Source organism: Arachis duranensis, chromosome 6 (assembly GCF_000817695.3).
Source record: "Arachis duranensis cultivar V14167 chromosome 6, aradu.V14167.gnm2.J7QH, whole genome shotgun sequence".
Taxonomy (NCBI): domain Eukaryota; kingdom Viridiplantae; phylum Streptophyta; class Magnoliopsida; order Fabales; family Fabaceae; genus Arachis; species Arachis duranensis.
This window is the reverse complement of record NC_029777.3, coordinates 98,754,917-98,776,457: the sequence shown is the minus strand read 5'-3', so window position 1 is coordinate 98,776,457 and position 21,541 is coordinate 98,754,917. Positions and strand designations below refer to the sequence as shown.

Below are 21,541 nucleotides of genomic sequence, written 5' to 3'. Positions count from 1 at the left end.
ACATTTTTTTTTCATTTAAACAATACAAAAATTTTTTTTTTTCCTTCCCATTTTTTTTCAATCATTTTCCATCCTACATCCAAAGCCTTAATGGATAATAGACCTTGGAAGCAGAAAGTCGTAATTAAGAATCTCATAAATAAATAAAAGAAACCTGCACGAGGATAAATACTGTTAAACGTTGATCCCTCGCCTAGTCACCTTGAACCGCTTAATTGGATAAATAAATTTTTATTTTATTTATTTTTCTATTTGCGTTCTTTTTTTTTTCTGCCTTTCTTTCCTGTGCAAATTCATTTTCACAGAACAGAAACTTTCCTTTGCCAATCGGTAAGGTCCAAACCAGAGTTTCGTAAGTCATTGATCACATTCAAGTTTTCGTTACTACATTTAATATATCCATTGATTCTCTATTCTTTATCTTTCTTTATTTTTTTTATATGTGTTTTTCAGTTGTTAGCATAATCAAAATGCGCTGATATACTATACATTTTTTCCCTCAGATAATTTTGTCCCATTTTCATCATTCATTTAAACTTCCTAGTTTCATTTCTACCTTTACATGTTGATTTATATTCAGTTTGTTATTAATTTATCATTGTAAATGTGAAGTTGCTGGTTTTGGGGAATTCAGCTTCCTATATGGGAATATGGAGATTTTTCGTTGAACTCAATGAGATTAAAACAGGGCACGCAGAATGCAGGGATTGGGATTAATTGGAAACATAAGAGTTGCTGAGTTGGGTTCAAATTTTGATAGCTTTACTCTGTTTTTTTCTATTTGGGTCGCCTAATCTTGGGGCATTTACGGTTTGAAATCAAATTAAACAATAGAGATTTTAGTGTTTGATCGGAATTGTTATGATCTTGTTTGTTTGTAAGAAAAGAAACTTCGATAAGACAAGAACTGAGGTGCTGGCCGCAATGTAATTAGACGTGGGTTTAATCATACCACGTGTGAGTTCCACTGTCTTAATTTAATGGTAATTAGACTATGATCTCAGTTAGAGTATTGTGCATCGAAAAAAATCTCAGTTAGACTATGATGTGGATATTCTTGACCTTAGCAAAATTGATTCCTTTGAGAATCACATTGGTTTGACCAAAAACACAAATTTCTTGCATTTCTACAAACTTACCAATGGATTGAACTCTCTGTTATAAAAACTTGTGTGAAAGGCTAGATTATTATTTGATTCTTTGTGCTGAAACAAATGTTTGTGATTTTAATGTTAGCATCAATGATTTTCTAGGAGAATGCAGCTGCAAGATACTGCAGATACAACCACCCTTAGTTATTGGTTGAATTGGAGGGTCTATCTTTGTGCACTTTGTGTTTTGCTGCCCATGGTTGTGGCGTTTCTTGTGATATGGAAGCATGAAGGTTCGAGGGACTCTATGCATGGCAAAGGAAAAAATCGGCAAGATGGCAATGGGACTTTACCTGGTGATGAAGCATGGAAACCATGCCTAAAGGAAATTCACCCTATTTGTTTACTAGCTTTTCGAGTTATTGCATTTGCTTCTCTTTTGGCAACGCTGATTGCCAAAGTTAGTATTAATGGTGGCACCATATTTTACTATTACACGCAGTTAAGCATTTTCTCCTTGTTCACTTCTCCTTATATTTTTAGTTTCTTGGTAATGCCATTCTTATATTCTTATATTGGTGCTATTGCTTGGTGGCTTGTTTTCTCAGTTGGAGAAGCTATGATAGTGCACAAGTTCTCCATTCTGATTTTAGATTTTTTTTTCTTTCCTCTCAGTTTCATTCCAGTATTTTACATTTCTTTCCTTTAGCTTCTAACTTCTAGTTATAATTTTTATTACTGTGGATTTGTTGCAGGTGGACTTTCACTTCAGTTACAATTTATTTTGCAGTAAGTCTCTTAACCCTTCTTAGGAGCCTTTAGTTACAATTTATTTCCCTTTCATATATCTTAATATGCCATTCCGCGGTGCTTTTTATTTACACTCAGAATATAGTACTCAGGCAAATAGCCTTAACACACAATTTGATTTCCGAATTTTCATTTTGTAGTGTGGATGTGTGCTGTCAGTGTATGGGTGTTATCAGTATAAAACATCAACATTCTCCACCTCTAATGTTAATTTTGCTAGGATAGATGTAGACCAAGAACGAAACATGCCTTTCATGCATCATGAGGTTGCAAATCTCTCTAGAATGGAGGATCATGCTGATACCCTGGTTGAAATGCATAGGGGTAGTGTGACAGCTACCTTGAGTTGCCTTTTTCATGTTCTATTCCAGGTAACTAGAAAAATTCAGTAATTCTAGTTGTATGGGATAATGGATACTAGTCTTTTACTTCTTCGTTATGATGCTATATAGTTAGTTCTTTGTTTTATGATGGTGAACTAATTTTACTCTTTTGTCCCCTCTATGTGAACTCATTTTTGTTAATCTACCCCCAGGCCAACACACTCACTTTCTTGGAATCTTGAATTTTCTTATCTCCTTGTTAAGCTGATGCAAATTTTATACAAAATTTGTTAGATAATTTACTGGCTGAGACTAAATCTCCTGTGATGGATCTTATTGCATTCAAAGGCAAATCATTTTTATGTGAACTTGTATACTATCTAGCTGAACAAATACCATCTTTTTCAATTATGTTAGTAGTATAAAAATCTGTCATGCGTTGTTGACTAACATTGTTTCATGTGCTCCTCTAAATTTTAATGTCTTTATTTTGCCTCCAAACAGATGAATGCAGGGGCAGTGATGCTCACAGATTGCGTTTATTGGTTCATTATATTTCCGTTTCTTACCCTGAAGGATTATGATTGGAACTTTGTGAGTGGAAAATTTCTGAAGATTTACTTTCTTCTTACTTTATTCTCTCTAATTTATGCTTCAATTTTATTTTTGGAAGTAAATATTGTCACTCCCATTTTGATAATGCCATTCCCAATTTAATAAGATCTTGTTATGAATGTTCTTTCTATTGGGAGTGGCCCCCCTTTTTTTTACATAGCTTTCTTACCATTTGCTAATCGAGTGGGTTGACTTATGAATTGCCATAAATGGTTGAACTTGGGGCTCATAGAGTATAGATGGGAGGTAACGGAGTGTAGACTGGATACTGATGGTTGAAGAAGGAAGTTGTCATAAACTCGAATTAGTTTTCTTATTTTGGAGTGCCTTAGATGTTTGGTTATCACCAAAAAACAAAAATAAATAAATAAATAAAATTGTTAAATGGATGATCAAGATTAGGTTTTAGGCCAATATAGTTATGTAATTTGCTATGAATTTGAAATCCTACTGTTTCATCTGACCAAAGATTTTATGTCTTGTTTAGATGACAGTGAATATGCATACACTAAATGTTATCTTGCTCCTTGGGGATACAGCTCTAAATTGTCTGGTGAATATTTTCACTTCTAATATCCTAATTTGGACTAAATGCTTTAGTAACACTGATGTTGAATTAACTCAACGTATATTTTTCAGCAAGTTCCCTGGACGGGGATGTCATTCTTTGTGTTATGGACAGGAGCTTTTGTCATTTTTCAGTGGATCATTCATGCTTGTGTCCCAATTTGGTAAGATTTTCTATACTTTATCATGTTAGAATGTTAGATTTATAAATGATATATTAGTTATGGTTATCTCTGAAGGAAGGAGTTGTAAGGGTACACAAAAAAGTATAGGAAGAAAGGTGTATTATTAACACTTATAGCTGAATCTGAGCTACAAGGGAAGGGAACTCAGAATTAGGCAACAGAGGGAAGAAAGAGCACCATAGCAGCTCTGCTCTCCCAAAGCCAATTTCCCAGAAATTACCTCTTTACAATCCAATCCATGTTCTAGATACCTCTTCCTATTGACCTCACTCACATACTCTGTACGTACTCTCTCTCCTCTGCCATCTGTCATCCTCTACTCCCAATCTCTGCTCAATCCGTTAAGCACTGCACCACCTTCCTGTCCTTTTGCTATGCCTGAACTAATGCTGAAATTGTCCCTTTACTTCTTACGCTTGTATACTCGCAGCCCTTGGGGAAATTGGTGCACTCCCAAAATGAGGCCTTTGAGGCCTATTATTTATACTTGTGGTTCACAGCCTCCGAGTGGCAGTAGTTTATTATTTTATTTTACCTTATTGTTAGATTTTTCTAAGACGATAGCTTATCTAGAATGTTCACACTATGTTTCTTGTATTTTCTAGAAATATGCATCATTAATAACATAGAATATGCAGAGAAGTGGGTCTCACTAACGGCAATGGCATTCTCTTTCTTGCAGGTGGCCATACCCATTTCTTGATTTATCGTTGCCCCTTGCTCCATTGTGGTATGTCATTTCACCATGTACAGATTTCAAACATTTTTGGACTAATGAATGATATGATGATACATCTGATGAATATATCGACGCTCTATATTTTCATCTTTCCTGCTTCCTTTCTACCTGGTATCTTGTTCTGGTGATTTTAATTATATAGAAATAAATAACTGTTAAAGGATTGACAAATTTGTTTAGACGTTAGAATCAATAATGGGTTTCTTGGAACATTTTTAATAGCATATTAGAACCATTTGAAAGAGAAAGAGACGTATCACCAATATGAGAAATAACAAGAATGTTGCCGTTACCAACAACAACAAAAGTGTTACCCAAATATGGACGAACGTTATTTAAGATACTTACATCATTTGTCATATGTGCATTGGCATCAGTATCAGGAAGCTATACATTTGTATCATCAGCCTAATTGAGGGTAAGAGCTGAAAGTGCAAGCAAGAGAGACTCAGATTGATAAGCATGGTTGAAAGGATGAGGGCAACCAAGTCCATCATGGTTGCCATCCTTGCAAATCTGGCACTAAACTGCAGGTGAAGCCTGAGAGGAAGGCTTATTAGCACCAGATGAAGTGGAGTGGGGAGTGAATCCATGGCCTTTCGAGGGTGAAAGAGTGACTGATAGAACGAGGTTTAGGGTTTTAGTTGGGATGTATCGGGACGATGCTTTGATGGCATTGTGGGTAAGAGCCTTGGATAATTCTGTGGTGCGATTATCATAGTAAATGAGTTGGGGAGTGAGAGATTGATAAGAAGGGATAGTTAGTTGAATCATGGTAGTGGTGCATGAGTTATAGTCAAAGCCAAGCCCATGAAAACGGTGAAAAAACTTTATCTTGTGTTGGTAATGGCTTATCAATGGGTGAAAGATCATCACAAGTTGATCGGAGATTTAGTCATGAATCAATTGTGTAGGTTCCTTAAATAGGAGGGAGTCTGTTTGAGTAAGAATTCCTGTTCCACCATTGGAAGAGGGCCATAGTTTTGCCGGAGATACAGCCCCCAAAGTCTTGGCTCTCAATCAAGTTGCACACTTGTTCATGCCATAAAATATAGTTGGATGAGTTGAGATCAAGGGGAACAAAATTACTAACATTTAAGGTGGTGAGGTATGGTGTATGGATAAGGAGACGAGTGGAGGTCGACATTCTGCGGTGAGCAGTGAGCACACATTTTATTTTTAGGCTAGGAGTTACAAATGGTAAGGAATCTGTTACATTGGCTTATAAATGATTTGGGTAAAAGATAAACATAGTTTAAATTTGACAAACTACTTAATGGATTCGGCAGTTACAAATGAATGCTAATACTAACTAAAATTTGATCTAACTAGCTGATCTCATCTTCTCTTACCTTAACGTACGGTAAGTGTTTGTCTGTAACATGGTATCTCTACTTTTCCAAGTTGTCTAGTTTGTGTCCCTTATCTAACATTCAAAATAACATATGCGATATGCTTAATCTTTTCGTTTTTGGTGTGTATTGTAGGTATTTGTTGGTCGGATTGTTGCATATTCCATGTTATGGATTATTTGTGCTGATTGTGGAAATGAAACATTATTTCTTGTCCAAATGGTTCCCATCCTCTTACCAGTGCTGAAAGGAAAGATCAACCGCTATCTAAGTCGGGTCGCTTTAGAGCCAATTGCTGTTTGGGTCTACTGCAAAACTATATCAGGGTGTGTTCTCCAGCTGCAAGATGCTATCCACAACTGAGTCCTTTTAACGCGCTCATGGCCTCATCACATTACTGAAATTCCGCGAATGCAGTAATGTGAAGCATCCAGAATTCATTTCAATTATGCTACCGCTTAAAAATGCTTCTTCTCCAAAGGTAAGGCAAGATTTATGTAGGGAGCAAGTTGAGGAGGGGGAGCTCTTCATTTTTATGGCATTATTTCCTGTTCCCCTACTAATGACTAATTGGGTTATATAAGTCCATTAATTAAAGGTAGAACTAGATTTTACTAGAAATATTATACTATAGTATAAATAGTAATGTTAGAAGTTGGATGTAGCCCAATTATACTCATTACATCATATTTAATATTTAAAACCCCCTTTTGAGCTGCTTGTGAACCTTCCGGTATTGTCAGCGTTTGTTCAATTACTCTACTCTTGTACCCGCAAATGCAATGTGCCCATTATTTTGACTAATATCCAATGTTCATAACAAAAATGTATGGTCTGCGCATAAGCCGTAGCAAGACGGAATATATGGAATGTAAGTTCAGTCTAAGAAGGGAAAACTCCAATATAGAGGTGAAAATTGGAGAGAACACCCTACGAAAAGTTAAAAGTTTTAAGTATCTTGGGTGCATCATACAGGACAATGGAGAGATTGAACATGATGTAAATCATAGGATCCAAGCAGGTTGGTCAAAATGGCGGAGTGCATCTGGTTTTATATGCGACAAAAAAGTGTCTTTAAAACTTAAAGGTAAATTCTATCGCACCGCTATAAGACCGGCTATGCTGTATGGTACGGAGTGTTGGGCGGCTAAAGGGGAGCACGAACATAAGCTGAGTGTGGCAGAGATGAAGATGTATGGAATGTAAGTTCGGTCTAAGAAGGGAAAACTCCAATATAGAAGTGAAAATTGGAGAGAACACCCTACGAAAAGTTAAAAGTTTTAAGTATCTTGGGTGCATCATACAGGACAATGGAGAGATTGAACATGATGTAAATCATAGGATCCAAGCAGGTTGGTCAAAATGGCGGAGTGCATCTGGTTTTATATGCGACAAAAAAGTGCCTTTAAAACTTAAAGGTAAATTCTATCGCACCGCTATAAGACCGGCTATGCTGTATGGTACGGAGTGTTGGGCGGCTAAAAGGGAGCACGAACATAAGCTGAGTGTGGCAGAGATGAAGATGTTGAGATGGATGAGTGGTCATACGCGATTGGATAAAATAAGGAATGAAGATATAAGGGAGAGAGTTGGAGTAGCACCTATTGTGGAAAAGATGGTTGAATCGCGTCTCAGGTGGTTTGAACATGTGAGAAGAAGACCGATAGAACATCCAGTCAGGAGGGTGGATGAGATAGAAGATGGACAAAGGGCGAAAGGCAGAGGAAGACCTAAGAAGACCAAGAAGACCATCCATGAGGTGGTCAAACGAGATCTACATGTAAACGGTCTCTCTGTAGACATGATACATGACAGAGCACAATGGCGTCGTTTGATTCATGTAGCCGACCCCACTTAGTGGGACAAGGCTTTGTTGTTGTTTGTTTGTTGTTTGTTTGAAAAAAAATGCAAATAGCATACCAATTACCAAGTTTTCGACTTTGTTTTTCAAAAGTGGTACGTCTGCACTACTTTTGCAATGTGCCCATTCTTTTCCTACTTTATTTGTTGTGCATCTTCTTCACACTTTCTATCTTTTAATTTTTATAATTAACATATTTATTCTCAACATAAAACTTAAACATGTGTGAATTTTTTATTTTCTAAATTTAAATCAATCCAATTGGATCATAATTTAATCTAAAATTTTTTATGTACTCTTTTTGAGTATTAATTGATCAAAACATATTTATTTTAATTTCTTTTACCAATTTTTTTAAGTACTAATTGCATGCTAAAAATTTGGATTATTAATATTATTGATATTATTAATATTTTTATTATTTTCAAAAAATATATTTTTATATTTACAAATACACGTATCTCATTTACCGTGTCGCGTTCACATGCTTATCTCGTTTACACTATAAACGAGATACGGGCAAAATTATTTTGTAAACGAGATAAGACAGGAAACGGATTTTGGTAATAATTTTTTAAATTATTTATTTCGATAATTATTATATTTATTTAATTTATTAAAATAAAAAATCCTATGAATATATGATCAGTGGGTTTGGCAAAAAAAAAAAATATATAGCTCCCCTGTTCCCATATTGGTGTATTGTATTTTATTCATTTATTTATTTATTTTATCAAAGATTGATTATTCTATTCCCTTATAGTCATGATTGCAATAAATTTGAGTAAATATCCAAATTGGTTTTTAAGAAATTTCAAATCGGATACTTGGTCTCCAATAAATTTGTATTCACTAACAGTTTTCGAAAATTATTCTTATCGGACAATTAGTTCCTTTGTCATTTTAATCAAATTTTTAATATTTATGTTGGACAAAATTTTATTATACGATAATTAGATAAAAAAATCATTCTAAAATTTGTCCCCTTGAAAACGATGAAGGGACCAACGAGTTCGACGGTAGTAATTCTAGAAAATTTATAGAGAATAAAAAACAAAACATCCGATCTAAAATTTTTTAAAGATCAATTTGAATATTTTATCCAACCCTTTTATTTCAATTTTGGTTCCTACAATACAATAATATTTAGCTTGTTTTGTAAACTACTATAATAGTATGCGCTTATCTACTAACTATTATAAAATTTAAATATAAAACAAATTATATAAACAAGAACGACATAATCGACACTATGGCGCCTAATGCATGTCAAGGTGTTTTTCTTTCTCTTTAAGCATTTTTTATAATTTTAAATTTGTTGATAATAAAGTCAGGCTCCTCACTTGGTTGGATCTGTACGATACTTTGTCCATGAATCCATTCTGATTCCATACGAGTTTATCATGGTGAAGTGGTATCGAAGTATGGATTGACTAGGAATAGATGCTATATGTAATCTGTTTAGTGTTGGGCCTTGTATTGTGTGGTTGGACTGTAACCAGTGTGTCCTTGGAGCTTCAAAAGAAATGAACCATTTTTTTGTGTTTAATTCCGAACATTCTTATGTTAACATGAATAAGACTGCTAATGTCAATTAGGAAAAGCAACAACCAATTATGCATAATAATGGCTGTATTCGCATAAACAATAACAATTATATTTATTTGTTGAACTTACTTTTGTGTAAAAAAAAAAGTGTGAATGGTTAACAAATATTGATCATCTGGTATAATCAGGACGAGTTAGACTGTAGTTTGTATCAATTTTGCGGTCACTGCTTGTAAAATTGTATAATTTTTGTACTACTTTTGCAGGCAGCATAATCGAAATCATCTCTACTACAATTTAGCAAGCCTTGTGTACTAAAATTGTTTTATTCCACAGGCAATACATGCCAAATTACTTGTTAGTAAATTTTGTATTCTAAGGTAATATTTGTTTTGAGGTATTAGTACAGAGATTGAGAGACTGAAATTTAATATTATACAAGTGTAATAATCCGTGTTATGCACGTGATAAGATTAAAATTATAATTTTAAATTATTTTATTAAAATTAATTTAAATTATAATAATTTAATTAATAAATAAGTAATATGATGTGTATTGTTCATTTTTTTTAAATATGGTATTAAATATATGTATTAACTCGAAGGTAGCTATTAAGTATATAAGAATTATGTTTGAATTATGAATTTTCTAAATAAAATTATTCCGTTTAAAATATTTAAATTATAATTTCAATCATAAATTATAATTATGATTTAAAAAAATTTCTTTGATATGATATTACATTTTTTTTCTCCACTTACTATTAATATATTTCTTATTGCAAGTCTAAATTACAGTATTTTATTAAATCTTGATTAAAAAAGAAAATAGCTACATGTTTTTATCATTTAATTTATTTAATACACCATGTGCTACCACGAACAATATTTTTTTAAAAAATATATTAATAAAATAGTTATAATATAATTACAAATATAACATAAATAAATAAAATATATAAATAAATGTGAAACCAATATGCTTACCAATATATTTGTTAAATTTTATAAATTAGAGAATAAATTATGTATTCGGTTGCTTGGTGATCACATAGATGATCAAGGATTGTAAATTGATCTCATAGTGTGCATCTTATTTTTTTCTCATTTCTGAATGAAAGTGAGAATTAAAAGAAGTAAGTAGTTGTTCGGTACTTCGGGTCCCGGACGGGTCGATGATGCTCTGAGGGTGATGGTGGGAGCCGGCTTGGGACCGGGTCTCTGGTGAGTGAGGGCTGAGGTTTCACGACATCCCGAGCTATTGCGGTACGAAAAAGGGGGAGACACCTGCAATGACACTCCGACGCTCAAGTCAGAGTTTGTACGAATGGCAGTAAGTGTGTGGAGATAGTGACGTACCGTGGGGGAGGGGTAGGGCCCTCCCCATATATACTCTGTTAGTAGAGCGGGTCCCACAGGAGAGGTCCCTTTCTTGGAAGTTTCCTCTCCCAACTGTCACGTGGCTGGATGCCAAGGAGTAGGTGTCCGAGTCGCAATCTAGACGTATGAAGCCCGCTGAGTCGGCCGCTCAAGTCGGGTCGTTCCGTACACCGGCTCGGGCCAAACAATGCACCAGCTGGGCTGGGCCGGAATAGTGCCCCCAACGCATCAATTATGGCCGTGAGCGCCGTTGTTGGCGCGTTCTGTTCTCCCTTACGTGTGTCGTCACTTGGTCGGTTTGCCGTTAATCATGCTAGGGACGTGCCCCCTACGCGCGAGTGAGGCTCGTCGCTTCGAAGGAGCATCCTGTGTCGCCTTGTTCTTTGTGTTGAGCATTTAATGCTCTTTAATAGCGGATTTGAACCCTGCGTGAAAATTCTACCTTGCCCCTGCCTTTCGCGCTTCTAGGCGTTAGTTTCCATTTCAGTTTTCTTTCACCTTTTGCGTTTCCGTTTCTGACTCCCCACTGTTGCCATATTTCCTTCATTTTCTCTCATCTTTTCTGAAGTTCATCGCTCTGAGTGTGCTTCTGTGCAGCCTATTTCCCTGAGATTTTCCTAGTTCCTCTTGATCATCACTCTTTCGATGAGTTTCCTCCTTCGTTCTTGCTTCTTATTTCATTTTGCATTTATGTTGTTTTCTTGTGCTTTGCTTCATGCCTGTATTGCTTATTTTGGGTTGCATGTTGGGATCGTGCCAATATTAGGTAGTCATTATGGGGTAACCATTCCAAGTTTTTGGTTTTTTAGGTTTCGTTTTGACTGTAGATTTAGCCCTTGCTTAAATGTAGATACTGGATAGGCAAACTGTAGTCTCTGGTGTTAGTACCGGTTTTCTGACCTCATAGACTAACTCTGAGTGGTGCCCCCACTGTAGATATGGCCCAACGCCCCGTTGCGAGAGCACCCTACGACTGATATGCCTGGGTGACCTCGGACGTGAGGGACAACCCCAATCAGATGACCTTGGAGTAACTTACGGAGTTCCGACAAGCTGACTACCTCTGCGGGGGAGGCCTTGAGGAAGCTAACTATGAGATGTTTGTTCTCGCTGACCAGGAATGGATATTCCATCTAAACCTAAACACTCCCCGGGTTGCCGATTGGATCTGGATGTACAAGGCGATGTTCACCAACTTGGGGATTCGCATTCCTTTCTTTCCCTTCCAAATGGCGCTGCTTAACCGATGTGATGTAGCACCATCTCAACTACATCTGAACAGCTGGGCCTCTATCCATTGTTTCGAGATGGTTTGTGAGTTTTTAGAGCTACCGACCTCAGTGGAAGTCTTCTTATTTCTTTTGGTCCTAACAAATCCTTCCAAGGAGGGAAGAGCCAAGAAGGGATTCATGTCGTTTTGGTCAGCCCAAGGTCAGAGGATCTTTGGTCTGTTCGAGGATTCCTATCACAGCTTTAAAGATAAATACTTTAAGGTTCGCCTTGTCGAAGGCCGGCATCCCTTCTGGCTGACTTTGGAGGGGGAACGCTGCATCCCGACCTAATGGAGCTTTGAGGTAGGGGCCAATGCATTCTCGAAGGTGATGTATAAAGGTCTGACCTCTCAAAATAAAAAGATTGCCGACATCCTACTGGCCATTTTTGGTAGGAATAATGTCAACCCACACCTTCTTATGGGTGACCGCGAAATGGCAAGGGGTTATATATGTGAGTGGTCGTCTAGTCATATACTCGTGTTTATTATTATCCTTTGTTTACTCAACCGGTTTAATGACTAACGAGCTTCCGTATTTTGTTTCAGTATCAATGGTTGGCGAGCAAGTTGGTCTTGACGCTTTGTTTAACACTTTTCTCCTTGAAGGCGGCGACGATAGTTCTGCCACCCATTCCAATGAGGCATCGCCTTCGCCCACCGTTGAGGCGCAGTCCCAGCCCACCCAGGGGGAGGTGGTCAAGACCAGCACTGGTCCGAGTCCCCAACCAATGGCAGAAGTGGAGGGTGGAGGACCTGAGGTTGTCATTGTTGACAACCCAAGGAAAAGGAAGCTGTCCTCCAGCCCTGAGGGGGTCCTCACGGTGATGGAGAAAAACTTTGATGCCAGGAACTTTATTGATTCACAACTCCTGCCTGGCATGGAAGACTTCTTCCATGGTGGGGATCTTGCTTCTCAAGCTAAGTGGGTGTACGGCACCGTTCTCCGGGCAGCTGCCATAGCATGGAAGGCGGAGCCCGTCTTGGCGGCGGCTCGGACCTTGGAAAATAAGCTTCAATCGTCCGTCAAAGCCAACGAAAAATACAAGGTTGAGGTGAAGTCACTGCAGTCACAGCTAGCTGCCTCCGAGGAGAAAGTCAAGACTTTCGACGCAGCGGTTACGCGGCTTACCGAGCAAAAGCTCACTTTGGAGGGCCAACTTAATGCTGCACAGGGTCAGGTGAAAGAGCTGGAGAAGGAGCGCGATGATGCCCTCTCGTTGATGACTGCGGCTAAAACTGAGGCTACCGAGTTCAAGAAAAAGTACAAGGAAACTGTGAAGCACGACCGGAATGCTATTATGGCGACCGAAGAGGCGATCAAGGCTCAAGTGAAGTTGTTGGCTCCCGACTTTGACATCTCAGCCGTCAATGTTTTCAAAACCATTAAGGATGGCAAGATTGTTGATATCCCGAAGAAATGAGTTCTTTGTACTCTTGTTTTGTTGGTAGTTTGTAAGACAATATTTGTTGTTCTACCATTTTGACTTTTTGAAGCTGTATTGAGACATTTGTGTATAATCTTTTAACTCTAAAACAATGTCATGACAAAAATGAAGCTGAGTTGTGGCTATTTTGCTTAAGCGTTTGAAATTTGGCCTTATTTAGTAGCCATTTGCTATAGCATTTGCGACTTTGGTGGTTCCTGGGGTGATCAGTCCCGGGATACCGTTTTGTTATTGAACCGGTTAATTTCCCAGATCAAACGATTAAAATAATGTGAACAGCACATTAAAGTATAAAACGAGAAAGGAACAATTAGTGTAATCATTATATAATAATAAATTGTCATTCATATAAACAACCAATGGGAAATAATCTGAACATAAAGTAATACGGGTCTTACTAAATCGGGAAACCGCCTGCCCGCCGGGTGGGCTTCGGCCTCTAGGAGTAGAATCTTCTTAGGTTTCTCGCGTTCCACGTTCTGGGAACTTCCCTGCCGTGCAGTCGTTCCATATTATAGGCACCACTGCCGACTACTTCCTTTATCTTGTACGGACCTTCCAATTTGCTGCCAACTTTTCTTCCCCTGGTGTCCGGAGACTCACGTCATTGCGTCGTAAAACTAGGTCGTTTGGCTCAAAATCTCTCTTTAGCACTTTGGCATTGTAACGCAGGGCCATTCTTTGTTTCAACGCCGTCTCCGACAAGTGGGCCATTTCTCTAGTCTCGTCTACCAAGTCCTTTTCCACGGCTTCCTCAACTCCTCCCAAGAGTAGTCATGGGCTCGGTTCCCCAATCTCTACGGGTATTACGCGTCAACCCCATAGGTGAGTCGGAAGGGCGTCTCCCCAGTAGATGACTGTTGTGTCATGCGATAGGACCAGAGGACCGACGCTAGCTCATTTGCTCAGGCTCCCTTCTTCTGGTCAAGTTGCTTTTTAAGACCTTGTAGAATGACCTTGTTCATTGCTTCGACTTGGCCGTTGGTTTGGGGGTGCTCGACAGACGAGAACTTCTGCTTTATCCCTAAACCAGCGAGAAATTCTTCGAACTTCTTATCGGCAAATTGTGTTCCATTGTCCGAGATGACGATCTCGGGAATTCCAAATCTGGCTATTACTTGCCTCCACGTGAATTTTCGACAGTTTGCCGAAGATATGCTGGCCAACGGCTCGGCCTCCACCCACTTGGTGTAGTAATCGATGGCAACAATTGGGTATTTAACCTGTCTAACAGATCAACTCCCCATTGAGAGAATGGTCGGGAGGCCATCAGTAAGCTCAGTTTAGCCGCCGGCGCTTTGTGAAAGTTGGCGTTCTCCTAGCATATCCTGCATTTCTTCACGAACTCTTTGGAATCCATAGTCATAGAGGGCCAATAGTAGCCGGCCCTGACGAGTTTCCGAGCTAAGGCCTTTCCCCCGATGTGGTGGCCGCAACACCCCTCATGGACTTCGCTTAATACGTAGTCCGTCAGGTCTGGGTGTAGGCACTTCAATAGAGGTTGGTTCAGTCATTTCTTAAATAGTTGGCCTTGTATTATTGTATACTTGGCCGCTTCTCTCCTCAGTGCTTTTGCTATCTTGTCGTCATCAGGGAGCTTACCGTTTTCCAAGAAATCGATGATTGGATCCATCCATGAGGGGTAATCGGCTGCCTGTGTTATGTGTAAGGTCACTGTTGGTTCCTTCACTAAACCTTGAATCAGAGATCGGTTTCCCGTTCCTGGCTTTGTGCTTTCCAGTTTTGACAGGAAGTTAGCTCCGGTGTTCCTCTCTCTTGGAACGTGTTGTACCGTGACCTCGTCGAACTCCTCTCTCAGCCTTTTGACCCTCTCCAAGTAGTGACGGATCCAGAAAATTTTTTCAGTGGGGCAAAATATATATAATATAATAATAATTTTTATAATTAATGTTATAAAATAGGAATATTTTTTAAATTATTTAACCAATAAATTAAAATAAAATAATAATTCAAAATAATAACAAATAATTTAGAATTCCATTCTTCTAGGTTTCATATTTTGAAAAGATTGAATAATCTTTTCATTGTCAATACAATCAAATGTCTCTCTTTCTATGTATGTCACTAAACAATCATTTAAAAATTCGTCTCCCATACGGTTCCAAAGTCGACTCTTTATAATGTTCATAGCAGAAAAAGTTCTTTCAACTGATGCAGTTGCTACGGGCAAAACTAAAGCTAACTTCAAAAGAAGAAACACTAATGGATAAACAATATTTTTTCGAGTCTCAACCAACTTCTGAGAAAGAGCACCAATTCCATTTAAGTCTGAGAATTGATCATCAGAACGCACATCTAGTATGAAGTTCTCAAGTTGACTGTCAAGTGCCAAAAGTTGAGTGGAAGAAAATTCTAATGGATAGAATTGAGCTAACTGGATCAACTTTTCCTTATCAAATGTAAAAACTGAGTGTCTTAGATTCAAACAAGCTATGCAAAGAAGCAATTCAGTATTCACCTCTGTAAAACGATTATTGAGTTCTTGAAGTTGTCTATCAACTACTTGATAGAATATCTCAACTTGAAAATGATGAAAATTTGATATCTTTTGAACTTTGCGTCTTGATCTTCCTTGTGACACAAATATATCATCCATGATTGGAACAGTAATATCATGTTTGTCACAAAACATTGAGACTTCGTCAAGTAAAAGAGACCAGCCATCATCTCTTATATTTTGCAACCGTTGCTTAGACACTTTGACTAATGCCATAGCATTTACAATGTCTTGATCATTCCTTTGTAACGCTTGAGATAACTCATTAGTAACTCCCAAGATATTTTTCATCAAGTGCAAGTTGAAAATGAATTCAAAGGATTGAATGACATTCAATAAATGACATGCTTCAGCTCTTTGTTCTGAATTATTTCCATATTTCTCAACATATTTAAGAACATTGACCACGGAAGGAAACAAAGAAATTAATCGAAGTATAGTTTCATATTGTGAACCCCATCTAGTATCTCCAGCTCTTTTCAAAGCTATTTCTTGATTCAAACCACGCCCACTAGAAATTTCTCCACTTTTTAGTGCTTCAATTGTCTTAGTCATTTGACTATCACGAAGCATATCTCTTCGTTTACACGAAGCTCCAACAACATTGCACAAATTAGTTAACAAATTAAAAAGCAAAGCAATTTCAACTTGTTTTTTTGCAACCGTTACAAGAGCTAACTGAAGTTGGTGGGCAAAGCAATGTACATAGAAAGCATAAGAATTTTCTTTCAATATCAAAGTTTTCAAACCATTAAATTCTCCTTGCATGTTACTTGCACCATCATATCCTTGTCCACGTACTCTTGATAAACTTAAATTATGTGTTTCTAATAATGACTCCAATGCTAATTTTAGAGATAAAGCATTAGTATTAGAAACATGAACAAGACCAAGAAAATTCTCCCTAACTTGTCCTTCTTTGTTCACATACCTTAAGCAAACTGACATTTGCTCCTTAATAGAAATGTCACGGGCTTCATTAACCAATACAGCAAATAATTCATCCCCAAGATCATCTACAATAACTTTTGTTGTTTCCCTTGCAGCAGCTCTTACAATATCTTTTTGAATTGAGGGTGCTATTAATTTAAGATTCCCACGAGCATTTTTGAAAGCACGACCAATCTCTTCATTATGTTGCGCAAGAAAGTTTAGAAGTTCCAAAAAATTTCCTTGGTTAACAGAATCATCTGTCTCATCATTACCACGAAAGACCAATCCTTGTCGCAAAAGAAATCTAATACAATCAATTGTTGCTGTCAAGTGAATTTGATAATTCTTTTTAGCTTGCTCAGATTGTTTTTCAATAGCAGTAGTGATGTGTTGTTTTGGTCTCATAAGTGCTTCACATTTTCTCCAAGCTTGATTATGAGCGCTATCATGAATCCCAACATGAATTTGTAGTCTTTCCTTTTTTTTCCAATTTGAAAAGCCAGTAGTTACAAAAGCATCACCACCTTCAGTCTCAGGTTTCATAAGATAACAGCAAAGACAAAAAACAGCATCTTTTGATATACTATACTCTAACCAGTTGCCATAGTCATCAAACCAATTAGGATTAAATCTTCGAAAAGAAGAACCACAAGCAGTTTGCGGAAAATCATGAGTCCTTGGTTGACAAGGACCTTTTTGCAAATATGCACATCTAACTTTGTCTCTGTCATTCGGGTGATAACTTGAAATCTTTGGTCGTTGTCCTGGATCTGCTATAAGATTATCTACTTCAAATTCTAAAAACCTCCTTTTATTAGAAGAGGTCGATGAATTGTTTTGGGATCCAATCTCCAATGATGAGGTTCTTTTGAAATATTTCTCTATTACTAATAAGATAAAATTATAAATACAAAATTATAAATACAAGTATAAAATTATAAATACACAATTCTACACAAATTAAAAATTACAATATAAAATTATAAATACAAGTATACAACAAAATAATTTAAATAAAACAACAACAAAATAATTTTTAGCCTCTCTTGTCAGCCACTCATTTCTTTGCCTTATCATTACTTAAACAGAATTTGCCTTATCATTGCTTAAAGAGAATGCTTGTGATTTGTGAATTCCAACAAAATAATTTAAATAAAACAACAAGAAAATAATTTTCAGTCTCTCTTGTCAGCCACTCATTTCTTTGCCTTATCATTGCTTAAAGAGGATGCTTTATGCTTGTGAATTCCAATCAAGAGGAAGGTATTAGGTAATCAAGCAGCTATGAAAGAATTAAAAATTCTCAATCTGATGCAACAAATAGAATGCTACATCTTAATCAACAAATATATATCAGATCATTAAAAGGAATCATCAGAAGATTTCTACTTTCTACATCCAAAAATTCAAAATCAATATTAGACTATTAGTTGATTATTGACTGATTTATATTATTTTCTCGTATTTATACATCAGAACAAATTAAGTCTTCAAAAATAATTAAATCAATGCACAAAAACAATTAACAAATAAATTAATCAAACTAAACTTGCATTACATCAGAACAAAATCAAATATTCAATACAAATTCACAATTAACAACTAAATCAGTTATCAAACAACAATGAGGAAAATAAGTGAATAAGCAGAATTGCAGATCTGTGAATCATGATTCATGACTGTACCAAAAAAATCCAAGATTGAATCTGAACAGTTGAACTCTAGGAAGCAAAAGTGTAAAACCCAGTAGATAGTAGCCAGTGACGGATCTATGCGGCGTTCAGCGGCAGCAGGACGAAAGCCAGGCGTTCTCTGCTGAAGCCTGAAGAGTGAAGACTGAAGATTGAAAACCAAAGAGAGAAGAAGATCGCAGATTTGCAATATTCGAAGAAGAAGGACGAACGGATCGGAACCGGTCGATGAAGAAGAAGGCAGAAGGAGACGCGGAGATGTGGAGACACGGCAGTAACTCTGGAGACAGGAGGGCAGAGGCCGGAGAGCCAAAAACGTCAGCGGGGAGAGAGCCGTGACACTGGCTGAGACGCGAAGCGGCGGAGTGGCTCTAATATCTGGAGATAAGAGTGCCGACTGCCGAGTGCGGGCTGCGAAGTGCGAAGGTTGGAGGCTGCGAAGCTTGGAGGCTTGGAGCAGATGAAGAAGATTGGAAAAAGAAGGGTTAGGGATTTGATTTGGGGTTGTGGGGTCAAAATAAATTATATAGTAGGGGCATTTAAGACATTTTATTATGAAGTACTAAGTAATTTCTGAAATTTCACTGGGGGCAGTTACCCCCACTACTCAATGAATGCATCCGTCCCTGTCTCCAAGTATTTTTGCAACAGTGAGTCCCTGACCTGATACGTTCCATTAATCTGTGATGTGACAACTTGTGAGTCACTGCATACCTCCACTCTGGTGGCCCCAACCTCCCTTGCCAAAAGTAGCCCGCCAAGAAGGGCCTCATATTCTGCTTGGTTATTGGACACCGGGAACTCGAATTTGACTGATTGCTCGTAAACGATCCCGATTGGGCTTTCTAGGATGATCCCTGCTCCATCGAACGTTTGGTTGGAGGCTCCGTCCACATGGAATTTCCACCGTGAGCTCGGCGTCTCGGGAGTATTTTCCGTTACTTCCACCAGGAAATCGGCCATTGCTTGGGCCTTTGATTACATGTCTGGGTTCGTACTGCAGGTCATACTGAGATAGTTCGATTGCCCATATCATCATCCTACCCACCAAGTCGAGTTTTAGTAGTACTTGGCGGATCGCTTGGTCGGTCCTGACGATTATCTGGTGTCCTTGGAAGTATTGTCGCAGTCTACAGGAGGAGGTCAGGCGCACATACGCCAGCTTTTCCAGCTTACTGTACCTCAGCTCTGCTCCTTGCAACGCCTTGCTCACAAAGTAGACCGGTTGCTGGATCTTCCCTTCTTCCCATACCAAGACGGTCACCAAAGCCTCATCAGTTACTGCTAAGGACAAGTATAGCGTCTCTCCATTCATGGGTTTGCCGAGGACAGGTGTTGCTAAAATTATACTCTTGAAATGATTGAGGGATTCCTCACACGCCGGCGTCCATTCGGACACTATCCCTTTTTTTATCAAGTTGAAGAACGGAAGAGCTTTGGCAGCCGACGCACCGAGAAAACGGGATAGATCCGTGAGTCTTCCCGCCAATCTCTGTACATCTTTAACACATCCCGAACTCGTCATCCGCAGGATTGCTTCACATTTCTCCAGGTTGGCTTCCACTCCTCTTTGGGTTATCATGAATCCTAAGAACTTCCTGGCTTCCACGGCGAAAGCGCACTTGAGGGGGTTAAGCCTCATGTTGTGCCGCCGCAGAGATGCGAACACGGTCTCAAGATCACTAATGAGGTCTTCGGCCTGGGTGGTCTTTACCATGATGTCGTCTACACACACTTCCACCGTCTTGCCGATAAGACTGCTAAATACCTTGTTCATCAGCCTTTGATACGTAGCTCCTGCATTTTTCAGTCCAAACGGCATCACCTTATAGCAGTACGTACCCCCTGGCTTTATGAACACCGTTTTCACCTCGTCTGGCCGGTGCATCGGTATTTGGTTGTAGCCAGAGTATGCGTCCATAAAACTCAAAAACCGATACCCTGCGGTCGCGTCTACTAAGGCATCAATGTTAGGGAGGGGGAAGGAATCCTTGGGACAGGCCTTGTTGAGATCGGAATAATCCACGCACATACTCCACTTCCCATTGGCTTTCTTGACAAGGACTACATTCAACAGCCAAGTGGAGTAGTCTAGTTCTCGGATGAACCTCGCTTCTAGTAGGCTAATCGTTTTCCTGGCCACCTCGTCAGCTCTTTCCTGGGACATTTTCCTTCTTCTCTGTGCCATCGGTTTAGGTTCTGCCTTCACAGCTAGATGGTGTGACATGAACTAGGGGTCAATCCCCGGCATGTCGGCTGGTGTCCAGGCGAATAGATCACCATTTACCCGGATCATTTCCACCAATGGATCTTTCAAGTCATGAGGGAGCTTTCTATTCACGAAAGTGAACCTTTCTTCCGAGTCACTGACCTTGAACTTCTCAAGGTCTCCTTCAGATTCTGGCCTGGGCTTGTCGTCGACCTTGGCATCTAGATCAGCTAGGAAGACCCCGAATGCCTGTTTGGACTTCTTTCTTAGGGAGAGACTGGCGTTGTCACACGCGACCGCCATTTCCAAATCTCCTCTGATGGATCCAACCGACCCATCATCAGCAACAAACTTCATCATCAATAGCTTGGTACAAATCACTGCTCTGAATTCATTGATGGTTTTCCTTCCCAAGATGAGGTTGTAGGCCATTGAGTCCCTTAGAACAACGAACTCCGCCATTACCGACCTCTTCTCTCGATCTCCTCCTATGGTGACTGATAGGGAGATTATTCCATCAGGCTTGATAAAGTTATCGCCTAAGCCGACCACACCGTGTTGGTGGGTTATCAGGTCGGTGTCTCGGAGGCCCAGAGCATCAAACACATTATAGAACATGATATTCGAATCGGCTCCGGTGTCTACGAGGATTCGCCTGACCAGGCCAGTTTCCACTCTCGTTGTGATCACCATAGGAGGGTTCTCCGGCAAGTTGTTGAACCATTGATACTCTGGTCCGAATGATACTGATGGGGCCCTCCTGGAGGAAGGTGCGGGACTAGACGATGACACAGCCAAGACTTTGGCATCTTTCATGAATGCCGACTTCGACCTGGGGACAACGTCTCTCCCGACTACCACGTTCACAATGGTGAGGCCGCATTCATTGTCATCGGGTTCTTGTCTCGGTCTCACGGCGCGGCTCCTGTTGTCGCCAGATCGGTCCTCTAGAACATCCTTCAAATCGAAATAATCTTGGGTCTTGTGGCTGAAGCCCTTGT

General features: G+C 38.9%; 2 protein-coding genes across 4 annotated transcripts; one reads left to right on the top strand and one right to left on the bottom strand.

The window, feature by feature from the left end:
• Positions 1-230: 230 nt before the first annotated feature.
• On the top strand, positions 231-6,900 carry LOC107495063 (uncharacterized). Of its 3 annotated transcripts, none has more exons than XM_016116130.3 (9): positions 231-330; positions 1,254-1,592; positions 1,847-1,880; positions 2,042-2,272; positions 2,729-2,818; positions 3,327-3,392; positions 3,479-3,570; positions 4,274-4,321; positions 5,818-6,518. In XM_016116130.3, the coding sequence occupies exons 2-9, from the start codon at positions 1,258-1,260 to the stop codon at positions 5,927-5,929; spliced, it is 1,008 nt and encodes a 335-aa protein (XP_015971616.1). In that variant the 5' UTR covers positions 231-330; positions 1,254-1,257; the 3' UTR covers positions 5,930-6,518. The 3 variants fall into 3 exon arrangements, with proteins under 3 accessions (XP_015971616.1, XP_015971618.1, XP_020980854.1); XM_016116132.3 differs by having other exon boundaries at positions 273-352; positions 5,818-6,900; XM_021125195.2 differs by lacking the exon at positions 231-330 and adding an exon at positions 409-983.
• An 8,279-nt stretch (positions 6,901-15,179) lies between these two features.
• On the bottom strand, positions 15,180-19,104 carry LOC110273053 (uncharacterized). The gene is made up of 3 exons (XM_021125903.1): positions 19,046-19,104; positions 18,326-18,765; positions 15,180-17,527 (listed from the first exon to the last, which is right to left on the bottom strand). The coding sequence occupies exons 1-3, from the start codon at positions 19,102-19,104 to the stop codon at positions 15,180-15,182; spliced, it is 2,847 nt and encodes a 948-aa protein (XP_020981562.1).
• Positions 19,105-21,541: the final 2,437 nt, after the last annotated feature.

Excerpts from the sequence above, each read along its gene's own strand:
- LOC110273053 (XM_021125903.1), bottom strand. The coding sequence starts at position 19,104 with ATGAGGCCCTTCTTGGCGGGCTACTTTTGGCAAGGGAGGTTGGGGCCA. Across the intron at positions 18,766-19,045 it reads TTGGGGCCACCAGAGTGGAG|CCTCCAACCTTCGCACTTCG; the intron begins GTATGCAGTGAC and ends CAAGCTTCGCAG. Across the intron at positions 17,528-18,325 it reads TTCAATCTTGGATTTTTTTG|TAATAGAGAAATATTTCAAA; the intron begins GTACAGTCATGA and ends TTATCTTATTAG.
- LOC107495063 (XM_016116132.3), top strand. The coding sequence starts at position 1,258 with ATGCAGCTGCAAGATACTGCAGATACAACCACCCTTAGTTATTGGTTG. Across the intron at positions 1,593-1,846 it reads ATATTTTACTATTACACGCA|GTGGACTTTCACTTCAGTTA; the intron begins GTTAAGCATTTT and ends GATTTGTTGCAG. Across the intron at positions 3,393-3,478 it reads ATACAGCTCTAAATTGTCTG|CAAGTTCCCTGGACGGGGAT; the intron begins GTGAATATTTTC and ends TATATTTTTCAG.